The 22246-nt window shown below is 39.3% G+C and overlaps 1 protein-coding gene across 6 annotated transcripts; it reads right to left on the bottom strand.

Annotated features, from left to right (window-relative positions):
* LOC18432876 (putative CoA ligase CCL7) lies at positions 1–20998 on the bottom strand. Of its 6 annotated transcripts, none has more exons than XM_088872772.1 (7): positions 19946–20998; positions 15578–15767; positions 4385–4530; positions 1304–1405; positions 1022–1124; positions 327–502; positions 1–241 (listed from the first exon to the last, which is right to left on the bottom strand). In XM_088872772.1, the coding sequence occupies exons 1-4, from the start codon at positions 20954–20956 to the stop codon at positions 1391–1393; spliced, it is 1362 nt and encodes a 453-aa protein (XP_088728898.1). In that variant the 5' UTR covers positions 20957–20998; the 3' UTR covers positions 1–241; positions 327–502; positions 1022–1124; positions 1304–1390. The 6 variants fall into 6 exon arrangements, with proteins under 6 accessions (XP_088728898.1, XP_088728899.1, XP_020522039.1 ...); XM_088872773.1 differs by having other exon boundaries at positions 1–206; XM_020666380.2 differs by having other exon boundaries at positions 1–202.
* Positions 20999–22246: the final 1248 nt, after the last annotated feature.

The following is a 22246-nucleotide window of genomic DNA, read 5'->3' as shown; positions in this document are numbered from 1 at the left end:
TTTTGCGAGGACAGCCTTTATTTTCTCTGGAAGACATGGTCTGTTTCCTACTCATGGGCAGTCTGTGTCCCACAGTTATATTATACATGTTGCATATGACTTGCATTCTTTATTTCAAGGTTGCATGCCAGTTCACAACTCACAGTTCAAAGCTTCTTCTTCTTTTTCGGAGCCAATCGAGAAGAAGAGATCAAGTTGAACTCTGCCTTTGACAACCACCAGGCAAATGATATCACTAAAGCTGGTTAGATATATTTCGAAAGTATGTTAGGACATAATAAAATACAAAAGGAGAAAGATTCATTGCTGTTAGTACATCTTTATACCTCCGAGAGCACTAGTTCCACACTGAGAGTATCTGATAGGAATATTAGAGTCCAGGTCGTCCTCACATCTTAGATCTTACTTTCTCAATAAGCTCTCTTCGAAGGATCTTTCCGGATGCTGATTTTGGTACACTATTCACAAAGGTCACCCTCCGCAATCTTTTGAATGATGCAACCTGCATCAATCATGACATTGATGACATTGATGCATCAATCATGACATTGATCAATTGGCCACACATGCAAATACAAGTGCTCACATGGATGTACCACATTTATCCGACATCCATAATGAATGCACAAATGTGTGTATGCGTGTGTGTGTGCACATTCTGTATATGAAGCGGACTCACACGTGGCATAAATTCCAATGTCCACCAATGAATCCCAAGGGGTCCAAAGTTTTTAACCCATTGCCTCGTGACATGGAGATCTTCATCTCAACCTCTGGTTTCTAAGTTTTAACCATAGTTATACTTAAGGCATGTATATTTGCATGTTTGCCGACATGCATAACATTTGGGGAGTCAGCGCACTCTATACATGTAGGTGTAGAGGAAAAACATACAAACACATAGTAACTGGAACTACATGCGTCACATTCATGACTAGAAAGTCTGCATGCACATGGTCACACGATATTTTTAAAGTGAAAAAGTAGAATAAGAACTTGAAATTCGAAGTAATTCATTTACCTGCTTTGCTACAAATTCCTGGACATCTTTTTCAGTCATGGAGCTCCCTTGGGAGCGAACCACATAGGCAATGGGAACCTCCCCTGCTTCTGCATCAGGAAAACTGCAATAGGAAAAACTTAGACACTAGGAACAAAGTAATAAACCAGCAATCAAACTTTAATAGCCCTGAGATAGCACCACTCCCTACTCCCCATTCCCCCGATATGAGATAAAATAAAACTCAAATCCATCAGTGATAAATGTTCTCTCTACTTCTTTTCAATAGGCACTGCAACTTACGGGATGACAACAGCATCTAGAATCTCAGGATGAGAGAGAAGCAGTCCCTCGAGCTCTGCAGGTGCAATCTAGAAAAGGATCACGACGTCAACAACTTATGTCCTACAGAAATTTGCATTTACCGTTTACAAACTAGTCAGGAAGAAGATGGATTATGATCCAAAAACAGAGAAGATCGATAAGATAAAAAATGAATGAGATGTCTCCACTCTCTAATATATTCTACAAAGTAAACTACAGGATCAAACTCGTCTTTTATGACCAGGAGCAAAGGCAAAGAGGAAGATAAAGCACTGTTATAACTGTACCATAAGAATGTTCAGCATAACCAATGTGATTATAGATGTATATGTACCCAACATATTTTTCTTTTGCATCAATACCCAACACATATTGTTCACTATTAAGGGCCTTATCCTACATAAATGCATAGTCTAAAATTTGCTTGGACCATATTGATTTCTATGTAGGAATTCACACATTGTAAAGCCAATCTAAAACTTATATTTTATGTTGTTTAGGATATGTTATGAGGAGCAGAACAAGTAATGTGATAAAGATATTCAGAAGCTCTTTTATTTTTTTATTTTTTGGTTTTGGTGGGGGGCAGGGTGGAGAGGAGGGCAAGAGTGAAAAAGAAAGAAAGATGTGGGAAGCATGGTTTCACAAAGAGGACACCCCTGCTATTGCCCTCACGTGCAAGTCTGCTAGATCATTGGCCATTCGCGGGACATGCTGAAAAGTGACTGGCGCAGCGTGACAATGAACATGAATTTCATGATGTTTTCTAATATCCAAAGGGGGTGCAACCTCCCCCTTGGCCCATTGAATAACATTTAAGGAGTCTCCTTCAACTTGGAGAGGACCAGTGAAGGAAACGCAAACGAGGTGCACCCCCATGAGAAGGACCAATGCTCCAGCCCTATTAGCATCTCCACTACCAATTGGGACCCATATATACACTACGAACAAACCCCAAGGATCCCTAATGGCAACCTCAACATCCGATGCACCCAGATCCTATGAGCTCTCATCAAAATTATTGAAAATTATAGAAAACTTGAAACTTTTATTATCATTTATAATTCAATATATTCCCTTTCGAACAGGACAATACTGTAAAATATAAATATCAGCTAGATTTCTAATGATATTTAGAAGTTATACTAAAGAATGCTGAGCCATGTAGAATTTCTACTAACAATGCGAAGACCTCCTAGAAAGCCCACCCAGAATTTCAAGATACTAGTTTCTCGATCACTGCAAACAAACCCCCAAAACCCGCTGGAACTGGCTTTCCTTCAGCAAAACCATCACAATTTATCTTGAGAAGGTTTGAATTGCATTGTGATTGACCTATGATGCTTACCGCACCTTACAAACTAAAACATCTGATGAGCATCAGAGATGCAAGGTAATCGTGGGGTATGCTTCAACCCCTCATTAACATATAGAGAAAAAGGGAATCTCTGTTCCCAGTAAATCAGAAAATGGAATCATTATCAGAGGAAGGATGTGCTTGGGCATATGAGATAGTAATTTCCTAATTACAAATAACACAAAGATGAGGGATCTGTCCTTTAACATAAATTGGGACATTGGGAGCTTAATTTAATTATATATCATTCAGCTGGATCTCATCATTGCTTTTGGCATAATGAGCCATTTTTAAAAGAAGTATGATGAAGTCGCACCATGGTGTATATCAACACTTATCCGGAGTGTTTGTTCTTAAACTCACATCTTGTAATAGGATTACACAGAAGTATTCTGGTAGAGCTGTATTACAAATAAGGGATCCAAAACAGTCCTGTACAAATGTAGAAATAATATTGCACCCTAAAAATGAGAAAAAGAATCAGCTTCCACGTAAAGAGAGTACTGCACTAGCAGAGCTCGGAAGATAATGCAGCCGTTGAAACTTTAGTATGGAACCAATATTCTCATTCACAAGTGTATAAATAAGTTTTACATTGAAAAATGTTATTCCTAATAGCATCTAAAAAAAAGAAAGCAATTTGACTTATCAATCACTATAAACAGGTCAAGTCATGGTTGACAGAATATTATGATTGTGAACATAACTAGGAGTATCCACCACTGAGAGAAATTTATCAACCTGAAAGCAAACTGAGAATGAATGACATGCATAAACCAAAGCTTTAGTGTTTTACAATTTGTATTCATTTTTTATGTTCGTCTTCGTCTTAAGGGGTATTTCATTCATTATTGTTCTCTACAATTCTACAACCCTAGAGGTAAGTTGGTCACAGCTAATATGAAAGAAATACCAAATTCCCTTTCTCAGAAGATTTTCTTTTTAATAGCACAACCTCTAGGAGAAAATTACATGCCGTGGATAATAGTTTCCAATAGCATATATCTCACGAGCTATAAAACTAACTTGGAGCAAGAGAATCTGTCAACAAAGTACATGCTAGTATGTATGCCATAAATTGGAAATAGAGACCAAAACTTTAAAAGACATCAGCCAACTCATGATTCCTCTTGCGCATGAGATGATTAGGGTCTTTCACTTTTCGGTTTATGCAGGTCAGTGGTTAGGGCATTGATGGCTACAGCACAATTTCCAAGGCTCGACTCCGAGCCAGACTACCCAGAATAAAGAGAAAGAACTTAAAAGCTTATGCAAGCAACTCGCCTCCTTCACAAGATTAACAATATCCAGCTCTCAGGATAAGAAGATAGCAGTGAATTGGAGAGATAATTTACATCACTCGTACAAGAAACATAGAGACCATGGACATTAGTTCTTTTTATGGTTAGGAATCATGTCATATTGATATTCCATAGTTAGGATACTGAAAAATGATAGATGGGATTGTATACTATATGAGAAATGCAATCATATATCGTATGCATTGCATGTATAATACAGTACAGGGTCCGGTCATCTACTGCCCATTTTCATCAACAGATGGTAGACATGCGTCATTGCATTGATGGACTTAAAAGCGAACACTAGCCCATTTCTACCATCTGTGAACTGACAGAGGACTGTTCTCTGCAGCATATATTACACTAGGAATGTTTATAAAACATTTTCCTATGATAGTTAACCTGAAATGCTTTGTACTTGATAAGCTCTTTAATTCTATCAACGACAAAAAGTCTCCCTTCATCATCAAAATACCCCAGATCTCCCGTCAGCAGCCATCCTTCCTTGACTATTGTAGACTTGGTGGCCTGTGGATTGTTGAAGTAACCTGCCAAAATATTTAGCCAAGGTCAGTGAATTACTTGAGTAAGTTTAAACCAGTATGCCGGGACTGGCCTTGGCCAGGGCGAGTTACTCAGGGGAGTCATAACTTGGCTGAGTCCTACACATGACCAAAGGCCCTAAATAAATTTTAAAAATATAGGAAAAATTCTGAAAAATAAAAATAAAAAAGAAAAAAAAGTAAAATAAAACCGAAAACAACTTTAAAAAGTTAAAAAAACTTAAAAAAGTTGAGAAAATAATGGATTTAAAAAAAAAATTTGATTTACAGTTAGGGACATTTAACAAAAATCCAAAAGAAAAGGTAAATATAAGAATGGGGATTATGGCAAGAAATATTCACCAATCTTTGCTAAAAGCATCCAAATCATTATATATATATGGAAAAGTATAAAATGAGACCATTTATCTTTGATACAAGGTGGTCACAATTAATCTTGACCATTGGATGTGAAATTGGGTGGCTACATTAATTGCATTCACCAAGCTCAAAATTTAAAAGAATTTTTCTCGAACTTTGTGATACATCCAAGCTATCAAATTTCACATCGGTTGGTTGTAAGTAATGGTGACCTCCTTGTATCCAAGATAATGGCCTCATTGTATACAATCCCTATATATATATATATATATATATAACATTTTTTGAAATCTTTCAAAAAAATTTAAAATTTTTAAAAAATTTAAATTTTGCTTACATACCCCAGGTGAGTCCTATCACACTGGTTTAAACAAAAGAATTAATATCACACATAAAGCAATGCCTCTAATAACATGACAACACTAGTTGTAAAACTAGGGGACTGCAGATGCCATCAATTGCAAGGCATTGGTAAAATTTTATTTATTTTAAACTTGTAGCAAAGAGAGAATCAGGTAAAAAAGGTCGTAAAAATAAGGGACTGCAGATGCCATCATTTGCAAGGCATTCGTAAATTTTATTTATTTTGTCCTAGTAGTAAAGATACAATCAGGTAAAAGGTCGTCTGATGGATTTTCATAAAAGAATTCCATAGATATCGTTTCAGCAACATTTTCTTTTCATCGCCTACTTAGGCACTTCAAAAGTGGCTGTTGAGTCCCTCACCAGAAGAACTGGTAAAAAAGCTCATCAGATTCGAGATCATACATTAATCCCCTAATTTCCCCTCAGGAGAAATTATTCCAATGAGTTTCATGATAAGAATGGTACCTAGTAAATCTAAAAAGCTCAAATTTATTAATTAATGTATACAATTGCTATTTATTTGCCACAACATTATGGAGGAGTGAATGGAAAACTAAAATTATCGTATAGAGTACCAGAATTCTGAAATGTTGATTCAAATTACTTTCTCTGGGAATTGAGAAGCACCATACAAACTGATTAATGCATGGTTCAAAGTTCTATAGTATCAATAATTACATATATAAGTTGCATTTGACTAGTAATGCTTTTGGTATGCTTTGAATACAATATCGATACAGCATTCAGCAATACGGGGTAGAAAAATAGCTCCTGATCGGCCTACTAACCGGAGCAGAATCTGGGAAAAGAAAATAATGGAAGCTTTTTATTTTTTCTTCTTTTATTTTTGTAGATCAACAAAAAAGATCAGAAGGGTTTAAGTCAAGTAACATGAAGGTGCAAACAAAGATGCAAAACCAAAACAAAAGAAAAAGAAGCAATAGACATACATAATATAAAGTTAGAAAAGGAGAAAGTCTTGATTTAAAGAGTTCCCGGAAGTCCCTTCCGTGGGAGGAAATGTGCCTAATTCCCTGTGCACATGATATCAGAATACCACCTCCTTTTCCTCTGTCTTAAAAGTTTCCCATATGATATTAACAAATCTCCGAGGGGCAGTCTTTTTCTTGTCAAGCCTATCTAATGCCAATGGGCAAGTGTCCTTCAAAGTAAAGGACACTTTGAAAAACTGGAAAAAAACCTTAAGATGCAATAGAAGCACAAGGCCACAAGCACACTCACCTCAACATCAAAAGAGGGACAAATGCTGTCACAATATGAATGGTGGTTCCTAACAAGGCCATGGTTTCTCAAAATATTGATGATGAAAATTGTAGAAGAAAAGGTCCTCTTTATGCAATTAATTACAGAAAAAAGAAACAAAAACCATTGATGCATATGGCTAGCCTAGACTTCACTTTTTTTTCTGGGATTTTCTAGGATAAACATCACCTATTTTCCAATGGGTTCATTATAACCCCAAAGTCCTGTCCTTTTTACTTTATGTACCCCTCATATATCCCAACATATATGTGACAAAGAGAGCATTTTAGTAAAGTTTCCTCACTAAAATTTAAAGGGAATTCAAAATTATGAGGGGTATCTCAACCAAAACCCATTCTCTCTTTCTATAAAAGCCCTCCCTCCAATACAACCCTGACCTTCCCCTCCTCTCCCCGTCCATGTTTTACTTCCATGTAAAATGCTTTGTTGACAATCCCTAAAAAGGTTGGGTGTGGTGAAGGACCAACCATTGGAATGGACTTTGATGAGTTGGGTTGAAAGTGTTAACAGGTGATGGATATGGCACATGTCCTTTGATGGTCATACATACCAGGAAGGAGGGGGAAGCAGAGAGAGAGTTAGGGTATTTGAATTCCCTCCAAACCTTTGTGATAGAAGTTTACTAAAATTTGCTACTTATTAATTTACATGAAAGCTTACTAGGGGTATTTAAAGTCAAAGCATCAGGAAGGATGGGGTTTGGGGTTATGTGGTTCTAATGGTAACCCATTGGAAATTGGGGTTGCTGCGCAATGTTAACCCATTGAGAATTGGGGTTTTTCCCAAAGAAACCCCATTTTCTGTTTCCATAAACATGCATGACTCAAAAATAAGGATGCGTATAAAGTGTGGAACAACATTTCAAACATAATTTAAGCTAACAAACTAGCAAAATCCCCTTCCACTATAATGTTTTCTAGAATTGGCACGAAATGTTGAAGACATATTAACAATAACTGGGCTTCAGCTTCATTCCATTAGCAACATGGTAATGGCACTCTGAGTAAGTCATGCATATCCTTAGCTCATAATCTCAGCCCAACCGCCATCCCTGCCGGCCCAGCATTTCCTTGTACTGATATCAAAATTTTGATTTTATAAGCCTCCATTCGGGGTATCCATGTCCCTCATTGTGTATAATATGTGTTGTTAGCCCATTCCTTGCACTAGAAAAAATTCATAAAATGCGGACTCCCGCAGTTCCATTGAAAATATCTCTTACCTTCAATCATACACTAAATTATTGTAGCAAGTTAACAAGGAATCTCAACATTTTCAAATCATAAGGCATGATGACCATGTAGTTGTAAGCAGTGTAGAAAACTCACCCCCCAGGCCTGGGTGCATTGCCTAGGGGGTAGGTGGCCAACCAAGGCAGTGATTGCAGTAGGCATTTTCCATTTGCCAAAGGTAGGTGCCTGGACGGGCATCCAAGCAGACAATAGGGAGGATGCCTGCTCAAATGCTAGAGGAAGATAGGTTTGCTTGAATGTTGTAGCGGGATAAAGAAAAAACCTGCTCAGATGTCGTCCAATCACATAAGAGTTGAGAAGCCCAATAAGGAAGAGCAAGAGATTGTGAAAGATTTGAGAAGCCCACTCAAATGCTAGAAAGAGGAGTCAGATAGAAAGAGAAGCTCGCTAGACTGTTGAAGGATTACTTGGTTACCCATCACATGGAAGAAAGTAAGGAGAGAGAAACAAGAGAGAAAGAAGAGAGAGAGAGTCACGTGGGTTTTGTTGGTTTACATATGCAGGTATACACGAGTGCCAACAGCTGTCCAACCTTATCACATTAAAAAATAAATAAAAAAACACCTGCCCAACCTTATTAGATAAGCAAGCATGAACCCCCCCCAACTTCGAGCCACCTAGATATCTAGGTGAGGGCCTAGGCAGCCGAATCCGTGTTCTCCAAAACTGTCTCTAAGCTTTATGATACTTGAAACAAATGTCCACCTTAAGTAACATAAGTAAGCACTCAAAGGCATATATATTTTAATTCAAAAAATGCCAGCCATCCCCTAACCATGTTAAGCATTTGACCTGTTGACGTACGTTTATTTATTGTCCAGTTTTGAGATAAAATCTCACTACACGTACAGTTAGATTAAAAATACTTGATAAACATGCATGATTTGCATCCATCAGTAAACTATCAATCTATATGTGCTTTTCTTGTTATATTTTTCTAGTGATTTTTCCTTTGTTGTTAGTTATATTGATGATTGCACTAGCACGAGCCTTTTTGAAGAATCGTATCAATCAGGTTTCAAAAGCATTTCAATGCGTGAATGATGAGGAGCATGGAACACTAAATTGCTTCAAGGATTTGCATAGTTTAATTTCTCATGATAACATTTATTCATAACACTAGCTTCGTCTCCTAGCTCTACCGGAACCCTGCCCCTCTTGCGGAGTTGGGTATGCCCCTCCCTCCGCTCTACAACAATTATGCCCACCTTGTTAAAACCCCTTTCTTTCCTCCTTCCCCCCCCCCCTAAACGGATTCCTAAGCAACCTTCCTCCTCTCTTCCATCCTCTAACTCTCCTTTCCCCCCAATACACCTCGCCCCCCCAGATCCTTCTTCCACCTCTGTTGGCCCTAAACTTATCCCTCTTCCTGGTGAACGTACCACCGAACATAAACGCAAACTCCTTTCCGCTTTAGTTGATGCTTTTCATCCCCGTCGTGATGATGTTAGAAGCATCACGAAATTGACGTAACGCATCTGGAAGGAAACAGACCGTGGCAACCATAACCTTTCTGATGGGTCTATACTATTATGCTTCCCTTCAGAACACAGTGCCCCCACCGGGCCATTCCAAGCCCCTCACCTCCTCCTTTTAAGGGGGTGCAAACCTCACCCTAGAACGCTAGTCCCAAACGCTCAAGGCTTTTAGGAAACAAAAGATCTAGCTTAGGGCTTCTCAGATCCCTCTCCACACCTGACACCCTCAGGCTCATCGGCAGTGCATGCAGTTCATTCGTCGCCATCTACTGAAAGTCTTTTGAGTTCCTTCCCTTGGGCACTATTCAGTTGTTCATAGAGGTTCTTGATCCTTAGCTCACCCTCCACAAACTCTAGCCGAAGGTAGAGAGAGATTTATTATGTATCTCCATCTCGTGGGCTGTAGCCTCACCGCCCTCCAACCACCATTTACAACCAAAGGAGCAAGATAGGGAGCCTCTTGTGACCGTAATCCATGGATTACACTATCATTACATCGGAACAAGCAACCAAACCCTATAATCATCACATCATAGGGCTCACTCACCCTTTCATCCCTTAAGCCCTTATCCTCCCTCATCCTCGACCTCATGCGATCCCGGCGTAGGGGGCATGCCTACTGTCTCCCCAATCCTTTGCCAGACACCACCACGTCCCTTGTGCCGCATGTACCAACGCCGCCCTCCTCCCCCTCTTTTTGCTTTCTCCCTCTTGCAGGTCCCCTCTAACACCTGTATCGACGCCGCTTTCCACCCCCTTCTCCTCCCCTCCCCTCCCCTCCCCTCCCCTCCCTCTCTCTATCACCCACTCTTCCTCGTCCCAAGTGCTCTTCCCTATAGATCCCCACCACGTGTCCACCCACTCTTCCTTTAGTCGATATGTACCCTACCCCCCCCAACCGCATAGTCTGGCTCCACGTGTCAGCCCTCCCCGCCGCTCAGTTGCATGCCGTGTTGTCCAAGACAAGCCCCCCAACCTCCCCTTCTCTTCTTCGTCCTTCCCACCTCCTCTAGATTCGTCTCTTCCTTCTTCTCTTTCTCTCCCCTCTCTTCCTCCCAATATCCCCTTCCCTAACCGTCATGCCCAACCGGCTTAGATTGTGCCCACCAATATCCCATCTCTAGTGGCTGAGCTCACACTCTCCCTCATCGACCTCTCGTCAATGCAGTGGCGGAAACTGCTCAGTAGATACTCCCATCCTCCTGAAAGGTATAGCCTCGGTGATGGTAATTCTCCCTGACCCTTCTTCTAGTTCTTCCCCCATGGCCTATTCATCGGAACTCGTCCTTTCTCCATTGTGCAAGCAATTGTCAGCCGCCTCCTCTCAGCAAATTCCCCAGGCACTGGTTCTGCCTGTAAACGACAGTCGACCTCACCTCGGCCTGCAGATGGCCTTCTACCCTCCACCTCCTCCATCTTTTACCCTCCATCCCCTCTTTCCCATTCTTCTGGGCCCGTCTCACCATCCCTAGTGGAACCCCCCACCACTCCACAACAGATCAGTCGCCTATCTCCCTTGTCAAAGCCTCTTAAGCAGCCAGCTCCTCTAACCCCACCTCTCCCCACTCAGCAGACTCTAAGTTCGTGGACAAAGTGAACACAACTCAAGGTAACACCCAGGAGGTCCTAAAAGTCATGGGTTTTCACTATGATGGCTCTGAAGGACATTTCCATGCATTCTACAATGCAGAAGCCAAGACTAGACTCAGGTAAATGGCAAAGGCAAAAGAGTGCTCTCCGACCTGGCATTCGAGATCAATTACGATCAGTCCTACCCCCCTTCACCCTCAACTGTCTCCACTTTCACCCCTGTCTCAATAAGAGGGTACCTCCCGATACGCTCCCCTAGCCACATCTCCCTTCCAAATCCTCTACCACGTTGATTTTCTCCTAGAATATTATGGGGTTTGGGGCAGCCCAACAAACGCAGTGCAGTTCGAGACCTGTGCTAAAAACTCTCCCTGGCTATCTTAGTTCTTGCTAAAACCAAACTTCCTTCCCCTTCCCTTCCAATCATCCAATGAGTGTGGGGCTAGAGACCCTGCCAATTGGGTTGCCTTAACGGCTTCCAATCATCCAACGAGTGTGGGGCCAGAGACACTGCCAATTGGGTTGCCTTAGCGGCGACAAGGGCATCGGGAGGGATCTAGGTCATCTAAGACCCAACAATCCAGGCCCTTGTCTGAACTCGTGCGTGGGACCCGACCTTTTAGAGACCCTTGAATCACAGGTTTCAGACTTCCACAACCTCTCCCTCCTCCATACCACTTTCCTCATCCCCTAAGGTCCAAACCTCATCATTTGGTGCCCCTCTCCCTCGAGAGTCTTCTCGGGCTCCTCTTTCTACCACAGGCTTCTACAACCACTCCCCTTCTCCCACTTCCATTATTGCTCAAGCCTGGTCCTCCCTTGCTCCCCCTAAATTTCAAGTCTTTAAATTGATAGCCCAGTTCGAAAGGCCAACTCCAAAGAAGGGGTTTACCCATCCGTAACAAATGTGTGATATGCATAGCCAATGAGGAATCCAACTCTCATCTATTTATCCATTGTCACCTGGCCAAGGAACTATGGGGAGTCATTCACCAACTGTTCGTGTGGCAATGGGTTACCCCCAAGTCAAACCCCCCTTCTTTTCAGATCCCTTCAACCCTTCCCCTGACCCTAAGCCTACACATTTTGTGGAAGGCTTCATGGCAGCCACTCTTTGGGTTATTTAGACGGAAAGAAACAGTCGGACTTTCGAGGAAAAAGGTCCACTCTCTCGGCCTTGTTTGACAAACTTATATCCATGATCATTTTTTGGGCCACCAATCACAAAAGCTTCCCCCATAATGCTTTTGTCTAAGATTGGCAACTTTTGCGACCTTCAAGGTAATACCACATTCTTTAGGCCTCCCTGTGGAGACCGCCTAAACCAAGCCAGGCGAAGTTAAACTTTGATTGTTGTTCCCTTGGCAACCAGGTCCCTCTGGCATTGGAGGTCTTTTCAAAAACCACGAGGTTCACATACTATTTTCGTTCTCCAAACAAATAGACCATTCGGATTCTACATACGGCTGGGGCCTTAGCCCTTCTTGAGGGGCTTACGAGCTTTAATCCCCAGTGGAGGTCAAATTTAATCATTGAAGTTGGCTCCAAGAACGTCATTTGCTGGGCTTCAGGTTCTTCCCCCTGCCCTTGAACCTAGCACACATTTTTTACAAGATTACTCACATTTGCAGGCCTATGGTCGTTTCATGGAAGCATATTTGACGCAAAGCCAACACAGCAGCGGACATCCTCGCTAAGGAGGGAGCACTCAACATCACAACATGAGTTTTGTAGCACCCTTCCTTTCTTCTATGAGCTTCCTATCATGCAGGGGGCATCGTTTTTATGTTTTTCCCTTGTTCTCACCCTCTCGTTGATTTTTGTAAAGGGCCGCTCCCTCGTGAGCAGACTTTTCTTTTTAGTATAGAGCTCCAGCCTCTCGGAAGCTTATTTTTTGTATCGAGCTCCCAGCTTGTCGGAAGCCTCTTTTTGACAACTTGTATTCTTGTATTACCTCCATTCTTTTTAATAGAATAGTTAACTCTTTAAAAAAAAACTAAATCAATCTATCTTGGTCCTTGGCAGACATTATGGAGGATATTCTTGTATTAAGCAATCCTCTTGGGTGTGTATTCACTCAGATGAATAGAGTGGCAAACAATACGGCATATGGGCCAGACAAAGAGGAAACAGACAGCTATCTACACATAAAGACAAGTCCAAGTACATGACCACTCCAGGCATCTAGGAGATCAAACCCCATCCCCCTAGAGCTCTAGTGCTTATTTTCTTTCTGATGAGTATGCCCGGTTTGTATGCTTTCTAGATAAGCACAGCTTGAAGTATGTTTTCCCATTCTACGAAAGGGTTAATCATCTAAATCTGAAAAAAGTAATTACGGATCATTTAAGGGAAAAAGGCATATATCATGATGAAGCACCAAAACATATGAAAGATGGTATTTTCCTGGCCATTCTTTTTGTATACTTCAGTACACTGCATACCATGATGAATAAGCCACAGCAAAATTACCTTATTGCCATTAGCTATGTTGTTAATCATGATCATACTATAGCTTATCTAGTAATCACAAGATCATTATATTCATGGAATTCATATATAATTAGAGCTTTAAGGCATGCTGATTTCTAGAATCTTGGATATAATATTGTTCAAGGTGTACTCTATGATAAGGGTGCCTGACTGACCATCCATGTTTACTACATCATACTATGCAACATTAAGATGCCACACATGAAGAAAATCACATGTTCTTTGTGTGTGTGTGTGTGTGTATCAGTCGTAAAATCCCTGTAAATGTCGAGTTAGATTGACGAAGTTAGAGAAGACATGCATGTTTTGCATCCACTAGTAAACCATCAATCCGTCCTTGGTGTTTGGCAGACATTATGAAGGAGATTCTTGTTTTGAGCAATGCTATCGGGTGTATACTCAGTCATGTCAATAGAGAGGCAAATGATATGATTAGATGGGCAAATGAAGAGGAAACAAATGCAGTAATCTAATCATACGTGACGAGCCCATTGCTTGGTCCATGAGCCCTTTGCCCACACCTACTAGATCTCCCCACAACCCCCTAGCTCTCTTGTCTCCCCATTTCTTATTTTTCATTTTGGTGATTATGCCTGAGTTTGTACGCTTCCTAAATACGCACAGCTTGAAGTATGCTTCCATCTTCAATGAAAAGATTATTTATCTAAAAAACAAGTAAACTATAAATCCTTTAAGGTAAAGGGGCATACATAATGACAGAGCACCACAGCCTATGAAAAAATGGTGTTTCCGTATCCGTTCTTTTCGTATGCCTCACTATGCTGCATGCCATAATGAATGACTCACACCATAATCACCTTATGGCTATTATCCATGTTGTTCATCAAGATCATACCCTAACTTATCTAACAATCCCAAGATCATTATAACAATGGAATTCATATGTAATTACAGTTTTAAAGCATGCTGATTTCTAGAATCCTTGACACAATACTGCTCAAGGTGTATCCCGTAATTAGGATGGCTGACTATCCATGTTTTCTACAATATTCATCTTTCTACATTCTGTAGAACATCTGGATGCCATACACAAGGTGAGTCACAGGTTCTATGAGTGTATGTGTTTGAAATCATAAAGTATCTGATGAGCCAGAGAGAAAATACTGTAGCAATATTGCCTTCCAAAACTCATCACTTATCAGTGGGTTAGCAAACCACAAATGGTTTAAAGAATATCCAAAGTACTCTCCTTCAACTAATAAAAATAATATGAAGCTTCAGAAAAACACCAAATCCCCCAAGTATATAAAGTCCATTTAATGGATGGCGTGAGTCTATCATGAGGGCACTTTGGAGCAAGTTTGAGCTGCAAATAATTTTCTCATTAGAGGAGAGTGACCAAAGAGCGGAGAAGATGGATTTTAGGGGACCCACACAAGAGTGATGGATTTGGGGACGGACCATGGCTAAAGTGTTCGCCCTTGGGACCATGCAAAATCAAGAGCATGGAGCAAGTTTGTGGTCCAAATAATGTGCTCATTAGAGGAGAGTGATCCAAGAGCAGGGAAGATGGGTTTTATGTCCTTTGGGGGTCCCTCATGAAATCAAGAGTGATGGATTTGGGGATGGATCATGGCTAAAGTGTTCACCCTTGGGACCATGCAAAATCAAGAGCGATGTTCCTCACCACAATAAAACATCACCAAACAAGAAATATAGAGGGACCCCAAAATATGTTCCTAACATCATCATAGAATTTCTTATAAAAATGGAAGAAACCCACTTTCATTTTCATCAAACTAAAAAAAAAAAAAGGAGAAAAAAATTAAAATCCAAAGAAGTGAAATGCAAATGTTCTAAAGTTGTTTGAGGAAAATGGTCACCCAAAAATGAAGTTTAACCAAAAATTTTGTATACACATATTCTTGGTGCCTTATGGGCTTATGAGCAACTCCATGTATGAGAATCTAGTTGAAGTTTAAACAATTAAATCCAGAACCAAGAAAACATAAGATGCCAGAAGAAATCATTTTGGAATTCGGTAGCCCTCCTAATTAAACAAAGATGTCCTTGTGTAACCAAACAAAGTGTGATCTGCAAATTAGGCACTTATGAGGTATTTGACAAACATTCATAAAGAAGTATAATATTCAAGTGCAGAGATGAATATCATCCAAACATGATCTTCTATAGGAATTTCAATAGGGAAAAGAAGGATTTAAATGGAAGGAAAATTGGAAGTCCTACCTTGCATGATATGTGGTCCACGAATCCATATTTCTCCTAACTGATTAGGAGGAAGAGGCTTCAACGTGTCAACATTGACTATTTTAGCTTCAACACCTGGAACAAGAAATCCAGTGGATCCAAAATGATGCTTGCCCTTCATTCGCATTTCAAGTGAAATAATTCCACATGATTCCGTCATACCATACCCCTGCCATCATGGAACATATGAAATGTTGTCAACCAATATTATCTGAAAGATTATTCTTCATCTGGAATAATCGCTCAAAGCATGCATTATTTGTGATCTACAACGAATGCATTGTTGATATTAAAGAATTGTTTGCTTAGAAATGACATCACTTTATAATTATACTAATCAACGAATTACAGGAAATCCTCCAGTAAAATGTTACAAAAGGGGCAAAATATGGATAGAACAAACAGAATATAACCCTGAAGAAGAGAGAGCTATACTTACAAGGATTAATCAAATTATGTAGCCTGTAAGAATTACCCATACAAACTTTAACACCACCGCAAAAAACATGAATAGGTCTGGGGTAAAAAACTTTAACCATCAAGAAATATTTTAGATCAGCTATCAAAATCTCATGAAGACATCTGCCTTATGTTGTTTCATGGTCTGATGGAAATGTAGGAAAGAGTACATAGCATCCTTTAAGTCTACTATTTTTAATATAAAAAAAAAACAAATTTTACGGACTTGGTTTCTCAAGGATACCAGGTTGCCGCCCTCTATACTAACAAAATTAGTGTTACAATAAGAGAGCCGAATGCCAGTGTTTATAAAATGGGGCGCCTTTGGAGCCTAGGCAGTGCCTTAAACCCTGGGCAGGTTCCCTCTAGGGGCCCTCCTAGGCTCAGGGAGGGCCTAGGTGGCTCTTGGGTTCCCTATAATAAATGGAGGGAAAGGAGGGGATGGCGGGCTGATGGGTGGTGGGGTCCGCGGGAGGGGGTGGAGGGCTTAAATCATAGGTATCTTATTTGGTAGTTTATAACATTGGTACCATATTTAGTCCAAAGTCTCATTGAGGGTATGGTCCATGATAGAACACACTAGCAAAACAGGATTCGTGTAGTCAACCTCAAATAGTTGGGATAAGGCTCTAATGATGATCATATACTTCCACAACTTCTACCCTCTTTTAGCATTGAATTTTGAACATTGGAACACACTCAATTATACTTCTTTTACTTTCCCATTTTTATGAATGCACTTAGAAACAGCTAGACATAGATGAACTGCACCACTACATGTGTCATATGTTTTTTATGTACTTTAAGTGTCATGCCACTGTAACTTCTCTATGTTGCACGTGATTTAACATGTACAATAGCGGTATCTTCATCCTACTCATTTTTGAGTCACAAATATGCAAACCATAAATCTCTCGTTGCCACCATCTGCCCATTTCCTCATGGTATCCATTTATTCATAGATAAAGGACTCCCTATTTTGTCAAATCCCAGTTTCGGTATCATCCGTTTCTTCCATTCATTTTCTGACTTGCCCTTCTACTCACTCTTCAGATTCTCATTCTTGAGCAAACACGATGGCTTCACAGAAAAAAGAAGATAACTGGCAGTTTCTAACCATTCTCATGTCCAAAATTAAATGAAATTAAATGCGGCTCACACTGAATTCCCTGTCCATATGAAAGGAAAGATGAAAGAAGCTCAATCCAACAAAAGTAAAATCGCCCCACAAGATGCATAGCAACATAATAAAAATTCATGATCAGTGGTTCCCACTTGCATTTCATTTATGAAAATACATGCCTTTCTAAGACAACCAAGTTTGGGGAGTTGAATTCTAAGTTATAGACCCTTCATGTGCAAAAGCAAAAGAGATCAAAATATACCTTATGCAGGAAAGCAATAAAGAATAAGCTTTAAAAGTATGTTGTTCACCACTGCAGGGAGGGACATTGATGCAAGGAGAAAATAATTAAAATAAAAAAATAAAAAGCTTGAGAGAATATACTCTCTCTCAAGGTCTACAAGGGAATCCACCCTAAAAAGCGATCTTTTCACAAGATCAAATTTACTCAATTCTCATTTTCTGCTCTTTACAATGAGAGACTTTTTCCCTTTAAATAGATTTTAGCGAAAAAATAAACAAATAAAAAAAAAAACCCAAAATAAATACATATCTCTTCTCTCTCTCTCCCATGCCCTAAACTATCTCTCTCACGTAAATCTCTTCTCCCTATTTTCTCTCTTCTATAGGGGCCTCCATATCTCTCCCTTATCATTTCCGTATCTAATCCATCTCTATCTAAATATCTCATGAAGCTCTACGTAAATCTCCTAAACCTATCACATGATTTTCTATGGTTTAAGGATAAGGCTTCCCAAAATAACTCACGCACACCCTACCTAACTTATCTCTTCCTATCCTTAAAAAAATAAAAAATAAAATAACAATAACACTAAAAAACTAAAAAAATAATTACACTAATCTTTATCTGCATCATTTTCTCCAAGTTGGGAAAAGCTCAAACTCGAGCTTATAGAACTCAAATCTTTTAGAGGTCTTCTCAAAAACTAGTGATGCAATCCCACCATAAGCCCAAATACTTTTTCTTTAATAAATAAACAATTCATCCAACATGATTTGTAGCGAAAGTTTGAGACACCAAACTCTAGAATACCAAAATGAATCTTGATTTCTTCACAATTGATTTTCGAAATTTCTTCCACGTTTGGGCTATCAACATCGACTTTTGCATCGAGATCTACCTCTTTATGTTCTTCTTCCTTTGATTGTAATCTATGAAATAGATCTCGTACACGCTCTATAGGAAGTGGATCTTGTTTACAATTTTTTTCTTACAGTTAGGATCAGCACCCTGAGTTTGTTGTGGAACTACTAATACAAGATCGATGTGGTTGCAAGCACCCTCTTTGCGATGAAGATTGTTCTCCAACCGTTGTAATTGCCGATTCATTTTACGAAATTATGTTCGAACATCCTCCAAGACTTTAGTCAATTTTTCTAAAGCTTTCCCCAAGCGATCATCCATAGCACGATTAGCTTTCATTGGCATTACAAAAAGTTAGATCTGACCTGGCTCTAATACCAAAATGAATCTTGATTTCTTCACAATTGATTTTCAAAATTTCTTCCATGTTTGGGCTATCAACATCGTCTTTTGCATCAAGATCTACTTCTTCATATTCTTCTTCCTCCGACAATCTATGAAATAGATCTCGTACATGCTCTACAGGAAGTGGATCTTGTCACTTGTCTACATTTTTTTTTTCTTACAATCGGGATCAGCACCTGAGTTTGTTGTGGGACTACTGGTACAACATCGATGTGGTTGCAAGCACCCTCTTTGTGATGAAAATTGTTGTCCAACCTGTAATCGCTGATTCATTTAAAGAAATTCGGTTTGAACATTCTCCATGATGTTAGTCAAATTTTCTAAAGCTTGTTCCGATTATTCTCCAACCATTGTAACCACTGCTTCATTTCACAAAATTCGATTCAAACATCCTCCATGACTTTAGTCAAAGTTTCTAAAGCTTGTCCAGGATTAGCTTTCGGTGGCATTACAAAAAACTAGATCTTACTTTCTCTGATACCAATTGATGCAGGAAGAAAAAATTAAAATAAAAAGAATAAAAGATGTACCCTCTCTTAATTTATGCAAGGGAATCCACCGCAAAAAGAGATCTTTTTACACGATCAAATTTACTCGATTCTCATTCTTTACGAGGAGGGATTTCTTCTTTTTAAATAGACTTTAGGGATAAATAAATAAATAAACAAATAAAAACAAGAACCCAAAATAAATAAAACTCTCTTCTCTCTCTAAAACTTTCTCTCCCACACCTTAAAACCCTCTCGCTTTCACGTAAATCTCTTCTCCCTATTTTCTCTCAATCTCTTCTCCCTATTTTCTCTCTTCTATATGAGCCTCCATATCTCTCCCTTATCCTTCCCATGTCTAAAGCAATATCTATCTAAATCTCCCATGAATCTCTAAATAAATCGGCTTCCCAAAACAACTCACGCACAACCCATTTAACTTATCTCTTCTCTCTTCCTATCCCCAAGAAAAATAAACTAAAAATAATAATAACACTAAAAAACTAAAAAATAATAACACAAATCTTTATCTGCACCAGACATCCACAGTCAATTCCCACTGATGCACAGCAGAGAATATCAGCTCCCAGTTGAGCACACATAACTGGGAACTGCAGTTAATCTGCATCCTTCATTGTCTAGAACAAACAGTGGATCCCCCTGAGTCTACCACATACATACACCACATGTATATGAAGTAACATTACATACTAAACTAGAGAATTATACTGTAATGAGATCATTTTATCAGAAAAAAAGAATTATACCTGCACAACTTCAGCAAGTGGAATGTTTCTCGCGCAGTCTTCCAAAATATCCTTCCCCACGGGTGCAGCCCCAACTCCCAACTGTCTCAATGAAGAGAGATCATACTTTGACACTACAGTCTGCTTTGCTAGAGCAATCATGATTGGGGGCACAACAAAAAGATGGGTAACTCTGAATTTCTCAACCGACCTCAGCATTTGGTGAAGATCAAACCTGCTCATAATAACAACTGCATTCCCTCTCTGCAATTGGGCGTAATTGAGGATTGAAAGCCCAAATATATGGAACATTGGGATCACACAAAGGAACCTATTGTGTAGCTCACCCTTCCAATCTTGATCAGAGGCAGCCATTAAAGAAGCTGCAATGAAATTACCATGGGTTAAGATGACCCCCTTGCTGGTCCCTGTAGTGCCAGAAGAGTACAAAAGCGCAGCTGTATCTGATTGTCTAACCCTAGCTACGGGTAATGAATTCTTCGTGGAAGCGCCCATTTCCAGTAGATCAGAGTAGTAAGTAATACCCCTTTGCGAGTTGATTGAAGATGTTTTCGCATAGTCAAGAATTACAGCAGGTAAACCCAAACAATTGACCTTTTCCCACAACTGGGGCACCGTTATTACAAGCTTAGAACCAGAATCCTTCACCTGTTTAGCTACCTCCATTGAAGTGTACATCGGATTTACAGTGGTGGCAATCGCACCAAGAGAAACAACCCCAAAGAAGCACGTCGCAAAGTGCATAGAATTTGGTGCAAAAATCAAAACAACATCACCTCGCCTGATGCCAATCTTGTTCAGGCCATTTCTAACTCGATCCACGACAACTTCAAGTTCTCTAAAATTCAGCCCCTCATCGGTCTCCGCATCAGCAACTGCGAGCTTCTCGCCATATAAGGATGAGTTCCGGAACATGAACGACATCATGTTGAGATATGGGTCTTTGGGGAAAACAACAGGGGGCCTTAGCGACCTGTAAATTCCATCTTTTCCATAACCAGACTTCTCCATTTCTCCTTCTCTTTGATCTCTCTGTTCCAAAGAATTTAATCTAAAGCCTTTTTCCTCTTCCTACTCCCCTTTTATACAAGGCTAAGAGGTAAATGAATGCGCACACATCAAAGCATTTGGTTCTCCAATGAATGTGGGGAACATTGTTCTCAAAATAGCCCAAACTAACGGCTAACCGCAAGTGGTTTTGAGCTGGTAGGATGATAAATCGTTATTTAGAAAAGAAAATAAAAGAAAATGTGTATAAATTTTAAAAAATAAATAATTTGAAGATAATGTATTTTTAAATATTCTTTACATTACGATAAAGATTAAAAAAAATTTTGGTCATTAATACTAACTTTTATATTTTTTTAAGCTTTTTAGAAAATTTAAAAAGTAGCCATTGAAAAATATAAAATAGGTTAAAATCAAGTTTTTTCATTAATTTTCAACTTCATTTGAATGTGTTTTGTTTTTAATCATTCTTTATATGTTTTTCATATTTTAGTTTTTTTTTTTTTTTTTTGAACGCTACGCTTTTTATATTTTAGTAGATTTTATTTTTTATTTTTTATTTTTTTTCAAACACTTTCTTGACCACCCGCTACTTGTCCAGTTAGAGCAGTTGAATCGGCCGGTTTACCGGTTAGGCCATTTAAACCGCTTCGAAGCCATGTCCGGTTAACCTATCCGTTTCAATTTTTCTAACAAGAGAATATAGATATTAAAGGAAAATTGCAAAAATCCCCCAAAATGGCTAACAACTTCCCACAAAAAATCATGTTTTTTAGCAAATACCCCTTATACAAAAACTTAATTTTTTTTTTTTTTTTTGTGAGGGAAAGGTAATCATGTTTTCTAGCAAATACCCCTTACTCAAAAACTTAAATTTTTTTTCTTTTATTTTTTAAGGAAAATACCTTTCCCTCATGTAACAAATCATTTTTTATCTCAATAAAAGGAAACGTACAATGTCGGACTGCTCACTTCAAAACGTGGAACCGCTACTTCAAAACGAACTGCCCTTCAGAATGCCCGACCGCAACTTCAAAACGCCAGACCACCCATTCCAACAAAAATAATAATTGTCGGACCGCCACCATGAAATGAAATGCTAGACCACCACCATGAAACACCGACCCACCATTCCAGCAAAAATAATCATCGGACCGCCTGTTCAAAATGCCAGACCGTCCTCTCCAACGAAAATAATTTATTATATGAAAGAAAGGTATTTTCATCAATAAAAAATAGAGCCAAGGCTCTCAACAATCGAAGTGTACCTTCAATAGTAATAGTGTCGTGATT

This window comes from Amborella trichopoda, chromosome 7 (assembly GCF_054954075.1).
Source record: "Amborella trichopoda isolate Santa Cruz 75 chromosome 7, AtrichopodaSantaCruz75HAP2 v2.0, whole genome shotgun sequence".
Taxonomy (NCBI): Eukaryota; Viridiplantae; Streptophyta; class Magnoliopsida; order Amborellales; family Amborellaceae; genus Amborella; species Amborella trichopoda.
Note: the sequence above shows the minus strand (reverse complement) of the source record. Positions and strands in the feature narration are given on the sequence as shown.

What these genes read in the sequence shown, in the direction of transcription:
- LOC18432876 (XM_011624563.3), bottom strand. Translation starts at nt 20,956, where the DNA reads ATGGAGAAGTCTGGTTATGGAAAAGATGGAATTTACAGGTCGCTAAGG. An exon ending in TCAAGTACAAAGCATTTCAG is followed by an intron (nt 1,372 to 4,384) that starts GTTAACTATCAT and finishes ATCCTTTTCTAG; the next exon opens with ATTGCACCTGCAGAGCTCGA. An exon ending in AGGAATTTGTAGCAAAGCAG is followed by an intron (nt 503 to 1,021) that starts GTAAATGAATTA and finishes TGATTGATGCAG; the next exon opens with GTTGCATCATTCAAAAGATT.